General features: G+C 41.6%; 1 protein-coding gene across 6 annotated transcripts in view; it reads left to right on the top strand.

Annotated features, from left to right (window-relative positions):
- Positions 1-18,642, top strand: part of carmil3 (capping protein regulator and myosin 1 linker 3) — a 147,982-nt gene that overhangs the window by 38,595 nt on the left and 90,745 nt on the right. For all 6 annotated transcript variants that reach the window (XM_079651797.1, XM_079651796.1, XM_079651798.1 and 3 more), the window contains 4 exons: positions 1,241-1,335; positions 14,869-14,919; positions 16,701-16,760; positions 16,842-16,963. In XM_079651797.1, the coding sequence (XP_079507923.1) occupies positions 1,241-1,335; positions 14,869-14,919; positions 16,701-16,760; positions 16,842-16,963 (328 nt within the window). The remainder of the gene's footprint in view (positions 1-1,240; positions 1,336-14,868; positions 14,920-16,700; positions 16,761-16,841; positions 16,964-18,642) is intronic.

The raw sequence follows: 18,642 nt of genomic DNA, 5'->3' as shown, positions 1-18,642 counted from the left end.
TTCAGCTACATTTTTGGTATTGCGACAGCACACATTTTCCTAGTTAGTTTATGTTCTCAATCACTGGTTTCAAAAGCAGGGTATGATTTATGGCGTAGCTCCCTTGTGATTGGCAAGTTGCCAACATGTTTTAGGTGGTGTCGTGTTTTATTTTCATTTGCATCTTTATTTCAAAAAGATTACAAAAAAAAAATGTTACACAGAATTGGTACAGCACAAAATATATAAATTGTCAAACAATATTTATACATTCAAAAATATGTATATATTTAAAATATATATATTTAACAAAATAATAATAATTATAATAGTGTCTGAAAATGAGCAGGAGGAAGAAAATGCACCCCTTACTCAACTGCTGATGGTCTGTTCAATCATTTCGACTATCGTATTTTATATACCAAAAATTACATTCATACATACATTTATAAGGATTTCTCATCTTAGATCACCTATCACTATATCTTTTCATCAAAGTGTTTTTGTACATCCTTTTAAACTGATTTATGTTTATGCTCTGTTAGAACTTGCAATGTATTTTGAGTTCATGAGGGTTCACTGTAACATCTTGGTAACCTACATATGTGTCTTTCTCCACCCTATCATTTCACTTCTGGTTCCCACAAAACCATAATGGCGACGGCAAAAAACCAAGATGGCGCCGGTGATGATGGCTGCCGTGTCTTTGGCTCCTCTACAAACCTTGTTTTTTTTTGTATTATTTCAGTGTTTGTTTACTTTTCGTCGTGTGCTTTTATATCATATTCCACTTACTTGTATATAGACTCTCCTTGCACTATTTATATTCTATTTTATTTTTATTTACTTGCATTATTTTATCTGTTTTATTGTGTTGCACTGTTGGGTGAGCCTGTGACCTAAGACTTTCATTGACATATCTACACTATAGCTATTTAAAAATGACAATAAAAGCCTTGAATCTTGAGCTAAAAATGCAAAACTTCAGGCTTCAAATCCCTAACCCAAAGACCACTGGGTAACACCCAGTATACGGTCTTTGGTTAACAAATCATAATTAGCATCATCAGGACATCAAAGATAAATTCTATTATTGCTAACTCTTTTTATTCACGTTTTTTTCTCTCATATGTCACCCAGCTGCACATTCAAGTGTATTGTATTTCCATCGTTCTACAGTTTTGTGCATTTCAGGGCAGCACATCTCATTCTGTAATGGGTTTACATTATGTAACCTGCTCCCCTCTGCTCATTTCTCCAGAGGGCATCAGGAAGGTGCTGGACAAGCAGGCCATTAAGTTTGTGCGAGCCATCAAGCAGGACACCCGGAGCGGCAAGACAGAGGACAGGATTCTGGTGAGAGACGCCAACACCCTCATACCCAACACCCCCCACCCTTCTTCTCTCAGACCAGGTCACCTGAAAGATGTCATTGTTAAAGCAACATCACTTTTCCGCTGCGTTCGGTGTTGAATATGGAACAGAAACGGCTCCTTGCAGACAAAACGGAAATCAATGGCAGTTAATTGCGACAAATTGAAAGAGCCATAAGAAGTCTGTTTATGTTTATGAAGGATCCCCATTAGCTTTTGCTTTCGACAAAAGCTACTCTTCCTGGGGTCCGACACTTAAAACAATACAACAATAATACAACAATAATACAGCAACATCTAGGACATAAGTCCTGACATCATTAACAACATCACCAATATCATCAACAACATGCGATCAAATTCAATTAGGGTTCACAGCTCACAAGTGTACATGGTCATTAGTAGATGGCCCTTCAATCTCTTCTTGAAAGAGGCTCTGGACTCTATTTCAGCAAGGTAGTTTGGCAATGAGTTCCATTCCTTTATAGCTCTATAAGACACAGAAGATTTCAGAAGATTTGTCCTGGGTTTAGGTGCCAGTAGATAGCCTGATGTAGCTTGTCTAGTCTTATGGTCATGCTCGTCTCTTGTGTTAAGTATTTGATCAGAAAAATACAGTGGATTTTTGCTAAATTGGAAATGTTTTAGAAAGTCACAGATTATGCATCCCGGGACACAACAGACGTACGGAAAATCGGGCTTTAAGACAGATGCTGCCTAAGCAGAGCGAAGTGGACATGGCCTACTGAGTCCATCCTGAGAGTTTATTAGATGTGGCAGCATGGCCTTAATGCCGTGTGTGTGTGTGTGTGTGTGTGTGTGTGTGTGTGTGTGTGTGTGTGTGTGTGTGTGTGTGTGTGTGTGTGTGTGTGTGTGTGTGTGTGTGTGTGTGTGTGTGTGTGTGTGTGTGTGTGTGTGTGTGTGTGTGTGTGTGTGTGTGTGTGTGTGTGTGTGTGTGTGTGTGTGTGTGTGTGTGTGTGTGTGTGTGTGTGTGTGTGTGTGTGTGTGTGTGTGTGTGTGTGTGTGTGTCACAGACAGACAGACAGACAGACAGACAGACAGACAGACAGACAGACAGACAGACAGACAGACAGACAGTTCATGCAGGAACATTGTTTTATTTGAAGAAGGAGCTTGTATGCCAGAGGGTGTGTGGACAGCATGTGATGTGTTCAAGGAGCTTGTGCGAGCCAAGGCCACCTCTGTTATTGAGGAATCAGTTAGTCAGCTACATTAGTGACTGATCGGTTACTATGTGCGACATTTAGCTCATTTAGCCCTCTGAAGACAACAAAAAAGCATCTGATAAGTGGATAAAACAATCAGTACTTCTCCGTCCGTGCTGTTGTGTCCTCTCCCCCACCACGCCTTCATCTATCTCCATCATTACCGCACCCCCCCTCTATTTTTGTCATCTCTCTTTGTTTCCTCTCTCCCTCCCTCCTTATCTGTCCATCTCGATTATCCTCCTCCTCGTCATCAACCCCCGCCCTCTCACTTTCTCTCCGTCTCTACCCTTCGTGCCCTTTCCTCTTCCCTCCATCTTTACTCAGACCCGTAAAAGGGTATCGAGCTCCTCTTTCCATCAGAAGCAATTCAATTAGGTCTCTGCCTTACGAGAGTTTTTTACTATCCAAATGGGCCCTAGCCGCTCAGGCTGCTGCACCAAATTCTTTCAAGGGAAGGGAGGCGAAGAAGGGGGGGGGGGGGGGGGTAGATATGAGAAGTCGTATTAGCTCGTTGTCAAGGTCTCCCCCTCTGAAAGGCAATCTTTTCACTCTAATGGATACATTTGTTTGTATATATGAAGGATGAACAGACAGGGGAGCTTGTAAATAGCTTTTTTCGGTCTCTGGATATCATGCACTAATGTTCTGTCATGCATGAAAATGTCCTACATGGTAGTTGGAGGAAGAGGAGTATTTTAGGATGGCTTTCTAATAAGCAGTTGAGAGGTGAAAATAATGTTTCTGAGCCCCAAAAAACTTTTTACCTTCCCTTTCATGTGGTTCCCAGCGTCACGCTTGGAGTACACTTTGCAGGTTAAATCTGAGCAACGTCATAGCTTTCATCCCGATTCCTCTGCTGTGTGTATTTTGTGGACTGGTGGAGTTTTTAATGTGGTACATCAAGTTAATACTGACGTGTCTTTGTTCTACATCTTGCTCTTTCTTTCTGCCTCCTTTCCCCTCTGGAGGTGGCTGGTATCCAGCTGTCTGTGTGTGTTGACTGTACCAGCCATCATGCTGACACACATACTCGTGCACGCCCACACGCGGGGTCCCCGCACCCGTCTCAGACGCAGCGGGGACTCAGCTTGACATCCAAATGGCACCCAGGGCAATGCATGTGGGAGCATCAACATTCATGTTTTCATCACGGGGCATGCACACACACATGCACGCATGCGCGCGCGCGCGCGCGCGCGCGCACATGTACAGTTTGACATGTGCATGAGGCATCACAAACATGGTGCACTGAAAAGTTGTCTGCATACAAACTCTTACGGCCATTATTAGATCACTCTGTTTGAAGATTGGAGGCAAGTTGGAAAACAAAGCATCTTCAAAGGCAAAAAGACAGGGAGGGACATCGGGGGGGGGGGGGGGGGGTTTGTGATGGAAGAGGAGGGGAGGGAACCCCACAAGGGAAATGGAGGAAGGCATGAGAGGAGGGGGGGGTGGCCTCTTGGATGTGTTGTGATGCCCCAGTTGCCCATTTGGGTCTTCCGCCACTTATTTATCCCGATTGGTCGCTCCGTTTCATCCTCCGTTGACTCCGGTCGGTCCCACCTAATAATGGGCCTATTACTGGCTGAGATTGCGCCTCTTTGACAGTCCCGAGCACACTCGGGCGCTTCACACGCTCATTTCCTTCTTAGGTTACGCAGAGGTCCCGCTCAAAAGACTGGTCGGACTGAGGTTTGAGGTTGTGTTCGTGCAGCAGCGTTTTAAGACTGGGTTGTGGTTGCGTGTACATTTCTTTCTTAGTTGTTATATCACTTTTAGATGTACAATTCACTTTGGGAAGTTGCCTTATTCGACACATAAAACATTATATAATGAAGCTATTCATTAAAAAAATAATAACAAATAATGATTCTTTGTTGGTTTTTGAATTCTCTATATTAAGGATTTCAACATGTTACAAAATGTAATTTCTTTCTAATAAATACATATATATATAAATACATTTTAAAAATACATACATACATAATGTAAAGAATTATAAATAATACATACAAATAAATATAAAATGTATATTTAGTTATGTACAACCTAAAAAATGTAATAACAATTTGGAAGATTGATCCCCTTTTTTGTGTTTTTTCCTACAAACCACTGCTGACTTGTTTTGTTCTATATTTGCCATATAATACATCTTTTAGGACAGGAATATTATTTATGATGAATTGTGTCTGTTAAACTTGTCCACCTGCATTTAACCGATTGGCTGAAAATTATTCGTAAAACTTTATAATCCCAAGACACTATTCTATGTTTTCCAAAGTAGTATTTGCTTTTTGTAAAACCATCCAATATACATCTCTATGGAACATGCACAGTATTTCATCAATTCACACTAGTCCTCAGACTTTTTTGGAAGCCTAATTGAGTTTTTTCTTGCATACTTTAAAACCAGTGCTCGAAACGTTCCCCTCATTACTTGCAAGGTATCACAGCTCAAAATGTGCGTAACTAAATTAAACAACAACAAAGGCTAATGTAATGCTCTCTGGACTTTCTACCATACATCTTAATGGATTGATATTCCATTGCTCTTACATTATGATATCATTCCACGACATCTACTTGTATCTACTCAGTAAATTACAAACGAGGCATCCGTCTTGTGTTGCTTTTTTAAATGGAATGATTTCAAATTTGGATTGAGAGTCTCAAATTGACAGTGTTGAAGCCCCCCTAAGATAAACGTGTTTTTGTGCTAAATATTATAAATAAATTCAACATGAATTTAAAGATTGCCAAATGCAGATTCATGGACGGGCCAACTGAGCCATTCGGGACTAAATAAATATTAAAACATAAAAGTAGTATGAAGCTTATTGGTGCTGCTTCATGTTTGTAGTCAAAATTCAGCATCAACAACTTCCTTGGAGATTTCTCCCTTCCCGTAACTCAACTGTAAGAATCTTGTCCTTAACTGAATTATTTTCTAATTTTGCTTCTTAAAAACAACAACTTTATGCCCTAATTCTTTATAGTTACTCAGCATAAGGTGTACCACTCAGCCGGTTAAAAAACATCAGTCTTCTGTTGATAAAAGTACAAACATAGGAGAACAAGTAGGCTAAACAATCATCATTTAAATGGTAATGTCAGTAAATAGGGTATATATGAGACAAATAGGCCGATCAACTGCCAATCCTTCCAATTGGTGCATCTCTAGCAGTCTAGGTGCCGTCAAGGATAACTTAGAGGGGCTTTTTGTGCTTTTTGGGGTTTTCCCTTTCCTGTAGTTGTGTGTTATATATGTTTTTTTTGCATGTTAATGGTCTGAAGTACCTAGATTAGACTCCTTTCCTACTTCTGTAACATGATGACATCACTATGTAACACTTGCTCTTCTATTGGCTAGAGATCCAACATATTGTACTTGATAGGCTAAGGGGACTAATTATATGTGGTTGACCAGTCCCAACTGTTTTGGCCAGCTAACCAATCAGAGCAGACAGGGTCTGGACAGAGGGTGAAAAGAGGTGATGCAGCACAGGCAGTATGAGTAAAATGAAGCATGTAAACATGACACAGTAAAAGCACAAAATATGAAACTGAAAATGAGCATATATTCTCTTTAAGTGATCTCTTTGAATTAAAGCGTTTTTAAATCTGAAGAAGACGTGTCATCAAATCTTTGCTCCTCTAGGTAAAAGAACACAAGGTAGCCTTCTTCCTAAAGAAACGTTATCTTAAAGAGAGCTATTTATGAAGCACTTACTATAGCTTTCATCTGATATGTAAGGGATAATGTGCTGCGACGCGGTCATTATGGGGAAAAGAACACGGACAGGCTGATCAGGAGCCCGACGCGAAGTGGAGGGATATAGATCGGCATGAAGGTGTCGCTGCACATTATCCCGCTTATTACATGGCCACATTCTCAATAAAGTAACGTTATGACTCCCAATATTAATTGAAATGCTTTTATGGATTTAGAAAATGATTTTATTGATTTAAAAAATAGTTGTATGTATTGATTTAAATTGACATGCATCCGCTAAGAAAAATAGTCCGTTGTTACCGTTTGAACTAACGTAGCAACGGCAGGAACTGCTTCGATAGTGTTTTTGAGGAGCTTTTTGATTACAGATTTGAAAACATTGCTGCTTGCTTTAAAAGTAGCACAATTCATTATGTCAAACCTTGGAAAGTATCTAGATATCCCTGCCCTAATGCCAAAGTAACTGGCAACTGAATATGTGTTGTCGTTTGGTGTCTATGTCTGGACCCCTGCGTAAAAAGGAGGGTTTCTGCCCGTTACTTCTCCGCTGTTTTCTTGTCGCTCTTGTCTTGTCAGTTAGAAAAGCAAACTGCATGCAGTTTTCTTTTCGGCCAAACTGTATACAGTTAAGTCGAACGGACTTGTTTGTGCAGATGTGAGCGTCATTAACAACAGTCAATAAGTGCTTGACAGCGGTCTGTCTGTTCGGTATTCACAACGTGTCACGTGTTCTGAATTCACCAATCAGAATCGAGTATTCAACTAAGCCTTGTAATAATTAAGCAATAGCTCACGACAGGCCGTCGTATATGCTCATTATATCACAGCTAAGGGGCGTGGTTCGGCCCGACGCGAACGGTTACCAAGTGTGGCAATATGAAAGAAAAATACACACTCTAATTTAAATAGTTTTTATTAGTAAATAATGATGTTCAAAATAAAAGTCTCTCCGTTGCCTTCTGCACAAAACATAGTGCGAGGTGGTTGCTATGCAACAACATTAACAGCTAGCGAACATATTAGACAGAGCGTTGATCCATTATTTGGCTCTTTATTGACATTAATGTGTGTTGCCGTTTATTGTGCAGCCACTGACAAACTGTCCAGCATCAGTAGCATGGCTTACGTTGTCACTTGTATAGGTTGAGGTTGTTCTAGGCTGTTGCTTGGCGTGGCGAGAATATTGCTCCACTTTCTCCGGTCCCCGAGATTCGGATTCCAGTAGCTCTGGAGAGAGCTTTCGCACCTGTGGCCACTAACGGTCATAATTTCTCTGCTTTGTTTCAAGACCCGCATCAGAAAGCTTTTGAATGGTGGTACTTTTCCAGTTGGTCTACCTTCTCTTCACGTAGCTCTGCATGTCGTCGTTAGGTGCTTTTTTTTTTCTGGAGATAGGCACTGCTCAATCCACTCCTCCATAGTAAGACCTAGGTCGAAGTTAATCTTACATTTTTCCGTCGTAACGGAAGAAATGCAAATATATTTATAAAACGTCAAATCAAGCAATCTGATTGGTCGATAGTGTTTTTGCGGACCTCTTTGATTACAGATTTGAAAACATCGTTGCTTGCTTTAAAAGTAGCACAATTCATTATGTCAAACCTTGGAAATTGTCTAGATATCCCTGCCCTAATGCCAAAGGAACTGCACACTGAATATGTTTTGCCGTTTGATGTCTATGTCTGGATCGCTGCGTAAAATGGAGGGTTTCTGCCCCGTTACTTCTCCGCTGCTTTCTTGTTCCAGTTTGAAAAGCAAACTGCAGGCAGTTTGCTTTTCAGCCCAACGGTATACTGTTTTTCTTAGACGCGGAGGGATACTGACTTGTTGTGAAAAGTAACTTACAATTCTACCCGTGGTATACACTCAGTATATCACGGCTAAGAACCAATCAGATTGCTTGATTTGACTTGTCTGTTTTATAAGGAATAATAACCTGTGCTATCTTGTCTTTTTATATTGGATTCTCTCTCTCTCTCTCTCTCTCTCTCTCTCTCTCTCTCTCTCTCTCTCTCTCTCTCTCTCTAATGGGTATGACTCGGGGTGCGTTTCACTTCTCTTATTTTGCATTTCCTCGCTCCATGGTCTCGGTATCACCGGAAGTTGATTTGTCTGCGCCATCTTGAGTAGCGTCCCAGTGGCCTTATTTGTGCCGGAGGATCGAGGAGCGATAACGGAGGAGCAACAATTGAGCAACTACCAGACCATCCTCCGGGGAATTCGCACGTGAGGGACGCAAGGAATCCATTTAACCGAAGTGAAACGCACCCATAGCCATACAGGGCCGGAGTAGCTATGACCAGAAGAAGAGCCAACAGTAACAAAACCAAACCACAAAGAAAGGAGAGCTCTGTGCTGTGTTCACTGAAAACAGCAGCAATGAAGCTTATTATAACTGTCAGCGCTTTAGCTTCAATAAGTTCCACATATGAATTCAGCCAAACTTGTGTACCTGCACAATTCCACCTACGCTATCAAGCTTAATCCATTTGTATCTCCATCTACTTTCTCATGGCTCTTGCCTCTTGTCATTCAATAACAGTCTAATCGGACCTGCTTTGCTGCATTTACTCTCAGCTTTATAGTTTTTTTAGTTTCTTCCTTTCTTTTTTTAAATCAGACTCTACTTTGTTTAGCTTTTTTCAATAACAGTCCAGAATGTGTACATTTTCAAACTCGTACCACCTAATTGTATTTCAAAAACTGCAACAAATGTGCACACTTGTAATGTTTAAATAGATGTTAATGTTGTGGTAGTTCGGTATATAACAGCTAATATCTTTTTTTGGGGGTCAGAGTGCCTTTTATTAGAGATACAGAGTTGACCAAGGCTAAACACTGTTATCCGGCGGCCCTATTATAGGGTATTATAACTTTTTTAATTTGATTCTATATTGTGTATCTACTCTGTAGAGGTTAATGAATGCCTTTTACGGTGTATTTTTTACTTCTTGTTTTCCCTAATTTCCCAATTCGAGATCATCAAAGTGCATCCATCTTTCGATCCATTTCCAAATGACAGAGAATGTGACTAATCAGCTTAAATGTGTACATTTGAACCTAAAAGACTCCCAGAGGTCCTTTTTCTGACATATAGGATGGACATACAAACCATACAAAAAATATATTGGTCTTCAGGTCCCAGTCCTGATTCCTGCTCAAGATTGTTGTACCATAAATTCTTCATCACTAAAATTGAGGCTGCCTTTGTTGCTTTTTAAGCTACAAAAATGAATGTAAACAGACTTCAAAGCAAAAGACTGAACCACACTGAATTATATAATCTACATCTGAATTTTGAATGGTGAAACTGGGCCTTTCGCTTTCATCTCCAGAAGACGCTTTGTTGCAGAGAGACTCCAGCTGCGCGGTGGACTGTGAAAGGAAGCCGAGCAAAGCAGTAAAGCACTGACGGCTTGCGCTAGCAGCAGAATCTTGGGTTCTTTTAGCCTCGTCTTTATTTCGGCAACCAACACCACCATCATTGGCGTATTGCTTTAATAGCTTTTCATCGCAAGGTGCTCAGAGTGGAGTCGTTTTACGAAGCAAGTGTCGGTGATTTTCCATCTGACGTGCGGCTCTGCTCTGCTTTGTAATTAGGACTGAGCTTTCTTTTGATTATCATAACATATGTTGGTAGCCTATGGCAGAGGCTATGGAGTGTGGCTGCTGACCTTTTCTCCTCCCCCAGGAGAAAGAGGGAGACTGAAAGTGTGTTTGTTGTGAGGCCTGAGAGGCATCTCCAAGTACCTCTATTCCTCTATTTATATCTTCCTTTTCCCCCTTAATCTCATTGTCCTCATCTCTCCCATCATCCATTTGGCCTCTCCCACACCCACAGCTTTTCTCTCTCATCCCACTTTCTCACATTTCCCCCCCCTCCCCTTCTTTTTTCTCCTCGCAGCCCATTCACCCAATCTTGGCCACTCTTCAGCCCATTCTCTGCTTTTTATACACTCTCATCTCTTACTTCCATCTATAGTAAAAACCCTTTCCATTATCCGTCTCCTTTTCCCTATGTTCTTTTTTTTAAGGAGGTGCTTTGGGTTTTTCAGACTATTCTCTTTTTGCCATTTCTTTGATTTAGACCCATTGGAATGGTACGTTTTAGGAGAATATTTGGAACAAAGATGTGGAGTTTTGCATTTCTTTCCTCTCATTTGGCTTCATCCTCGTTCTTTCTCTCTTACAGCCACTCTCAAGTCCACTTAGAAAGCAGGACCAGGGGCAGTGCTTTCAAACCTTCTGACACACACATGCGCGCACGCACGCACGCACGCACACGCACATGCATGTAAGCTGACAGATTGACTGATGGCAGGGTTGGGCTCTTGTGATGCTGAGTTCACTTGAGTGATGATGGCCGACTGCGAGTGTGTGTGACAGCGAGAGGAGTCCAAAGCCAGCTTAGCGGGCTATTCTGCATCATATGTGCATAAGAGTCCAAACTGAGTGTTTGTGTGTATCCTACTATCAGGCCGGACTCATGGTAATGTTTGTATCGGAATGTTTCTTATTCTGTGTGTGTGTTGTGTGTGTTTTTAAAATGCCCTTGTGGTCGACCCAAAAATACTGCAGGCGTTCAAATCCGGCACTGATCCTCAGCTTGTTCCCTCCGAGGCAGCCCTGCCACACACACACACACACACACACACACACACACACACGACCCAGAGACACACTTTGATTTGCACCATCTCGTTTGAAGTGCAAGACCCAGAGCCTGACAGCTTATGATTAATATAAGCCCCCCGCCCTCTGCCCTCTCAGATGCGTGTGCACGTGAACACACACACAACCGGAAAGAGATACATTTTATTTTTTTTCGTTCACAACACACTGCCATCCTGCCCTCGCGGCCCGCTGGAGGGGCCGGCTGGCTGGCTCTTTGAACTATTGCTGTGCTGTCACAGCAAGGGCACCAGAGTCCCTTCCCATTGCATCATCTTTACCCACACCTTCATTCGACACTTCCTCATACATTTTTGAGATTGCCACTCACCGTCTTTTCTTGGCTGACCTGGTCAAAAAAAGTCGACAATCTCATCTTGGAAGATTTCCCAGGCAGAAAGTGAATCTTTTGACGGGCTTTTAGGATTTTTCGATTGATCTGTGGAGGAGAAGGTTGCCAGGATTTTGGCTGTGGCTAGTGGGGCTTAATTTAGCTATTTGTGCCCATTTTAATATTAAGAGCAGGTTAATTTTCCAAATTATACAATTGGCTGGATTGGTTGCTTCAGAGAGAGACTTTGTTTTATTTTGGAAAACCAGATACACCAAACCCTTATTAGGACAAAGGCTGACAGTTTTGTCACCTTACATTGCCTGTATCTTCACCAAAAAGGACGCACTTTAACACAGCATTTGAAAAAGCCATTTAATTGGATGATTCAAACAATCCCTCTGATTGGCTGATCGAAATATGCCATTTGATTGGGCTGTTGTTTAGCCAATCGCAACAAAACATTTGATTTGCCAATAAAGACGTGCTCTTTGATTGGCCCATTGAAATGAAGCCTCTGAGTGGCAGACTGAAATTACCCCTCGATTGCCGAATTCAAAGTAACCTTCTGATTGGCGGATTGAAACTAGTGATTTAATTGGTCTTTTGAAACCAGCCATAGATTTGCCCGATTAAGAAGAACCATTTTATTGGAGATGTTTGGAGCATTCTTTGGGCCTCGATGCTTTTAATTTGTAAACAAAAGAATAATGATTCCTGCAATTTTCAAAAAAGGTAATTCGACCCGACTTTAATTAGACCCTCCAGAAAAACGCGGGCAAAAATCCTTGATTATGCGGGCTAAATTCCTTGATTTTTTTTATTAAACATGCGGGGTTTTTATGTGATTTTATGCGGTGAAATTGCGCGAAGTTGCGAAATATTCGGAAAGTTGCGAAATATGCTAAATATGCGGGAAAAAAGAATAACAATTTTTTTAAATATTGGGCTGTCTTATTTATTCTCTCTCACACACAACCTGCCACTAACGTTAAACCCCTTTACTATTCAATTAAACGCATTCAATGTTTATTTATTGTAAAAGCAATTGGGCTATTTTAATCACACACACACACACACACACACACACACACACACACACACACACACACACACACACACACACACACACACACACACACACACACACACACACACACACAAATCCCCCCCCCCACACACACACACACTTCTCCACCTCATTCTGTTTTACATTTACTCGTTCGTTATCTGACCAGCTTCAATCTTGTAGGCTACTCACTTGGTTTCTTGTAGCCCTCGAAAGGGTTTTGGAGGTTGATGCCTCGGTGAACGTGAGTTGTTTGGCTTTCTTGTCCGCAGCAGCAGAAAGCATTTTCGAATGTTTGAATGAATCAAAGTGGGTCGTCACCGTCGATTTTCTCTTATGCTCCAACACACAGATGCACGGGGTGCAGAATAGTTTCCCCCCACTTTTTGCCCGGTCTTTAGTAGAAATGTTCGTCGGTAAATGAGATGGATTAGATTTTTTAATCTTGGTGTTTTCTCTATCGTGTGAGCTCCACACGTTCAATCTATACACTGTTGTTTACATTCTGTGATGCGCGAGCTGATGACGTCACGTCAAGACGAGTTCACTTTTTTCTCTCTCAACTTTGTGTGGAAAAATGCGGGGATTATGCGGCCTTTTGATAAATATGCGGCCTTTTAAAAATCTGCGCCATTTTGCTGATTATGCGGTAAATTCTGCGATCGCAAAATCACGTTTTTCTGGAGGGTCTATTTAATGGTGCTTGGACCCTAATGACAAAATAAGAGCCACGCATACATTCATGGATGTGAGTGGTAAAACATATTAAATGATATCGCACATCAGTATAACACAGAGCGTATGGATCAGCACTCTTGTGTAGACACGCTGTAAAAATGAGGAGCCTACTCACAGCATTGATCCTGCCCTTCATATTATTGGGGGCAATGGAGCGCAGGGAGTTTGTAGCGAAGTGACATTTTTATTTGGAAAGGGAGACATTTGTTTCACCTCATATATTGAATTGCACTCCCCTAGATATGATTCTTCATTTCTGCACAAACCCCATCCGAGTGAAAAATAACTGCCTCGAGTATTGACTGTTCTGATACCTCAATGGTCTGTAAATGATATATCGAGAGAGGACAAACCCTGCGCTTGTTCAGCATCAAAGGATGAAGTGTGCACCCGTCAGAGAGCTTGCATTATTGATGCCTCTGTTAACATTATGAGATCATCTGTCAGCTTGCGAGGCTTGTGAAGCAAGAAGATGCTTCTGTCTTTAATTGTTTCTTCCCACCTCCCCCCCTGCTCCTCTGTTCTGCGCTGCCTCGAGGTCCCACTACGCTCCTTCCTGGATTTATGTAACAGAGTTTTCAAACTTGTCAAGGCGTTTTGATTGGACTAACAATCTCCTGCGAAAAGGCCCCTCCAACCGGCTTAGTGCGGAGATCTTACTCTCTCGATGGAGGTATCGTTCCGTCTCCTCCCTTTTTTCCTCTCCTTCTCCCCCGTCTCCTCTCTGCGGGAGTCTGTTATGGACGTCTATACAGTTAAGACACGTAGGTTGATCTGCGAGGGCGAGCTTCTCAGGGAGTAGGTGTAGTATCTGAAGACTTCATTATCAAGAGGGGGAAATCTGGTGTCTCCTCCGTCCTTCCATCGCCTCCTCTAACTCTCCCTTCTCTCTTTGTGCGTTTCTTTTCCCTTTCTTCCTCTCGACGCCACACAGCAGGGCACCATTAGCCATTCAGCACAGAGAGGCCTTGAGGAATTGAAAGCGACGGAGCAGAAAAAGAAAAACTGAAACGGGAAAGGAGACAAGGGGGTTTGTTGTGGGGGGGGGGGAGGAGAGAGGGCAAGAGGGGATGGAGTGAGGTGTTGAGGTGGGAGCAGACCCAGACAGAGGCACACTGGGAGATGGAGGGATTAGGGATTAAGCGAGAAGATGGGGAGAATGAACAGTTTTCAATGGAGATGAAGAGAAATGACAGAATGCAACAACAAAAAAGTAGGGCCAAGAATCTGAGTAGGAGTTAGGGAGCGATATAGATCCACAGTGCATGCATGGGGTATGCTAATTGGGGATTTTTGAATTATGAATGAGATTAATTACATAGGCAGATGCGAATATATTCATATTTTCTGTCTCTTACTTTACCCTGGACCCCCTTAAAATGGTATTTCTATTAGCAAAAGCTCACCTCTTCCCTCCTATATTTGTTCTTCCCTTTTATCGATTTGCTTCCTTCCAATCAGGCATATGTTGAGTAAGTGCTACTTGGTTCCATCAATACAACTTAAATCGGACACCGTCATCTGACTCTCAATCTAGCTCGTAATATTTCTTTCCCACACGCCATCATCATTACCCGGCTAATGTCGGCGGTGCTTAGCATGACTTACGAGTCCTCGGGACGAGCCGCGGAACATAATTTGCTCGCTTTTATGGGGTTGTTTGTGCCGTGCTATTTTCTGCTGCCATTTGCATTTTTTGTGTTTCCTGCTCTGTGACAGAAACATGAATGTGTTCTCCCCCTCAGGTCCTGGCAACATGGAGACTGTATCTCTTCGCTGTCAAGGTGCCCACCAAGGTAAAATGTTCCTCCCCCCCACTCTCTGTGGAATTTGATGGCTTTCACTTGCCAGGCTTGATCTTATGGTAATTCCTAAGAGATGTGACAAAAAAAGCTGCAGACTTTCAGAGGAGATAATAATGATGACTGCGGGGATGATGTTTTTGAATGATAGGGATTACTACACTGATGATGATGATGAAGGTGGCAGCCCGGTGGCACGATGTTAGCTATTTAAGGCAATAGTTTGTCATTTTGGTAAATATGCTTATTCACCTTATTGCAGAGGCTGCTTTAAAAGATCGATACTATTTTTAAATACGAAGCTACAGCGGTTTGGTTTCTTAGCTTATTATTGTTTTTAACTGTTTTTCTTTCAACTTGTTTCCTGTTTGTTTAACCTACACACAATCAAATGAGTCAAGAGGCTTTTGAGGTGCTGGTCAAAATAGCTATCTTTTATCCTGATATTGGTAATTCCTTGTCTCGATAACAATATATATCACAGTATAGCATATTTACTAATAAAATAGTAAATAAATACTTAATATTATATAATTAGTCAAGGAACTAGTGTATTGTCTTGTCAGATAATATACTTTATTGCAAAATGAAGTTTGAAGTGAAATGTATTCAAAATAAATTCAGAGAAATTCAAGCTAGCATGTGCCTGTTATGATCATTAGTTGGACTATATGATTGTTTTAAATAATTTCTACACTATACGAGTCCATTGACAGACAGCAAATTATTGTAGTGAATAATCACGAGCCCTTCAGTTGATTTGTTTGCCTTCCTCACTGTCACAGTTTGTATGCTTACACTTTGAACGAAAGAAAACAAGCTAAATTCCAAAAATGTCCAACTACGTTTAAAGTATATGTTATTTACCATGGGTCCTATTTTGATATAGTTTTTCCCATTACTTATAACAGTCATTATAACAACGCACACATCAGAATAACTGATGAGATCGGGGACAACGGTAACATCACAACAACAAAGCCTTAACAGGGCCAGAAACAGGAACGGTAAATCATACAGGCTGTAAATAAGTCAACAGTTCAAGAGCTTTCTTTTGTTTACTGTGGCACAATTCCAGTTGAAATATCATTCCACACCCAGCTATAGCTACTCTTAGGGATGCACAATCCATTGAATTTGCAAAATACCTGTTGAATGAATATCATTAAAAGAAAGAATCTAAGTCAGGGCTGTCCTGAGTTGCTGCATACATGACATCAGCAAAAACTGGAAGTAAGCAAGCCAACAGTTTAAACTGACACAACACATTATGAACCCGTCAGTGGAGCGGTGTGCACGACTACAGTCAGCACAGTTAGTTCCCTGTGATGAATGTTAATAGCTAACAGGGTTGTGATTTGACTGTTTTCTGCTCAATCTAGCTTACCTAGGGTTGCATAAAACATGAACGATCCTTTGACTGTTCATGTCACTTAAAAGCTTGTGGATTTCAGAAGGGTAAATCAAGGTTATGAACCTTTTTTTTCTCAATACTTTAATTTAGTTATTTTTCTCAAAAGGCACAAAAAACTAAATGTATACAAATCACAAAACATGTTGCAGTTATAGTACATTGATCAGATCAACATATTCTCAAACTATACCATGTTTTGTCCTTACATTTAAAGGAATTAGCCTTTGAGAAGTCTTCAATATGATGTTTAAGAAGGTGTGAAAACCCTGAATATGTTTTGTTTTTAGAAGACAATATAATAAGATAGGGCTTTTGACAGCATGTCAGCGTGAATCACAGTGATATCTTTCTGCTGTTTCAGACGGAGGTCACCTTCAACTTCCTGGAAATCCGAGCCATGAACACCTATCCAGAACACCAGGTGACACACCGACAAACAAATCCTGCTGTTTCATAGCAGCATGACGTCTCACTATTAAAATCGTCATTTGTCCATATACAGGTTGTCATCGATACAGACAAGACCACCTACTCGCTGAAACTCCAGAACCAGGAGCAGCTGAACCACGTGGTCAGCCACATCAACTACTCCCTCTCCCGAGTCTTCAACAACTCTATTTACGCGTAAGAAATCCTGGCACACCCCCTCGCCTCTGGCCGAGTAACAAGTCTTTTCAGTTTTTTGTTTTGTACTGTCCTAGGAGATAAGAAAAGTCGGCGGGCGTTAACAGCGCTCGACAGTCCGCTGACGAGTTGGCAGCTTCACTTTCCGAGGCCAATTTTCCTCTTCAGCAGCCAAATGCATCCTCGTATTGCTGTCGTTTGCATTTGAACCCTTTTTTTTCTGTGTCACGGTAGACTTTAACACCCGGCAATCAGCGAGATTAAATCAACCAGCTGACAATAAGGAGGCTGTTACCTGAAGGCAGCTTATTTTGTGTATGCAAGAAACACACAGTCAATGATGGAGCAATAGAACTCCAGTCAAAAAGACTCTTACACGGATGAAAAACCTTCAAGTGGGCCGTGTACGTCCTCTGTACTTCCTAAAGAGTGAAGCACAGAGGACACACACAGAAATAAAAGCCTGTTAAATCCACCCCAGGATACTTTTTGTCCCCATATGTCCCCATTTACGATTTCTAAGAGCAACGGGATTGACTCTGCTCCGCCTATTGACCTGCACAAGGCTATCACCGCACTCCATCATCTTTCCCAATGGCTATTTTCCATTAGGGCCGCAGCAGATGATTGCTGCCAGTGAGAACATTTAAAGAGTATAACGAGAGAGGGGAGGAAGTTGTTGTGGGTTTCACTGCGCAGCCTTGTGATGCTGTATGCAGATAGTGTCGAGATAACGTGCACACATATACACACATGGCTCCTGGGGCAGGTGATGATTGTGGAGATAAGTTGGGGATTAAGGTCACCCATGTGGTTAGGTGTGTGATTTGTTGACAAATGGGATTAAGGACGGAGTGTGTTGAAAGCGACAGTATATTGGTGTAATCCGATCAAAAAGCCAAAGCAGGTAGAGCACAGTGTTATGAACAAACAGTGAATTAACTTCCTGATCCCTGTCCTCACTGTTTTCTGCTTACGGCATGCGGTTTTCCAAGGGAATAGTTGAAAGAAAACAAGCAGTAAGCACAGGAATATGTTTTTTGTCTTAAAATATAGATCAGCACTAAGGACGGTAGCTTATAAAAGCATCACAGGGATCCAAATGTACAGTTGACGTGTTATTTATTCAAAAGCAAAGCAATGTCATAAGCAATTTCCGACAACATTGCAGACGTTCACTTCAATCCGAATTCCGCTGTGGCCGAGAGGTGCAAACGCTTTTCAACGTCCCGAAACATTTCCTTTAGGAGAAATGCGCTGCAGCTCCAGATTCAATGCAAATATTAAAACACAACTGTGCCAAAACACATGCAGATGGAGAAACATGAGCAGCGTTTATTGAAAGCTCTGCATAAAACAAAACGCTGAAAATCAAAACACTGCAAGAAGCTCAAAACACAACAGAAATAGAGACAATAAAAAGTGATGCACACAGCTGAGACCGAAGCGCTTGTTGCCGTTTGGGAGTTTAAGGTTGGCCAGCAACTCAGAGAATTCATCTGTTTCATTATAAAAAATGCTTTGTCACTAGACTTGAAATGACTAGCTTAAGGTTAGCTAGCTAGCTCCCAGCAGATCTGTAGTTACATCAGAAGGAATTATGCGAGGAAATGGTTCAAATTAGCCAATAAAACTTCATTTCAGGCGAGTTTCCAGGGAGCATGACGGTTGAACAGAGC

The sequence above is a fragment of the Notothenia rossii genome (assembly GCF_949606895.1).
Source record: "Notothenia rossii genome assembly, chromosome: 9".
Taxonomy (NCBI): domain Eukaryota; kingdom Metazoa; phylum Chordata; class Actinopteri; order Perciformes; family Nototheniidae; genus Notothenia; species Notothenia rossii.
Note: the sequence above shows the minus strand (reverse complement) of the source record. Positions and strands in the feature narration are given on the sequence as shown.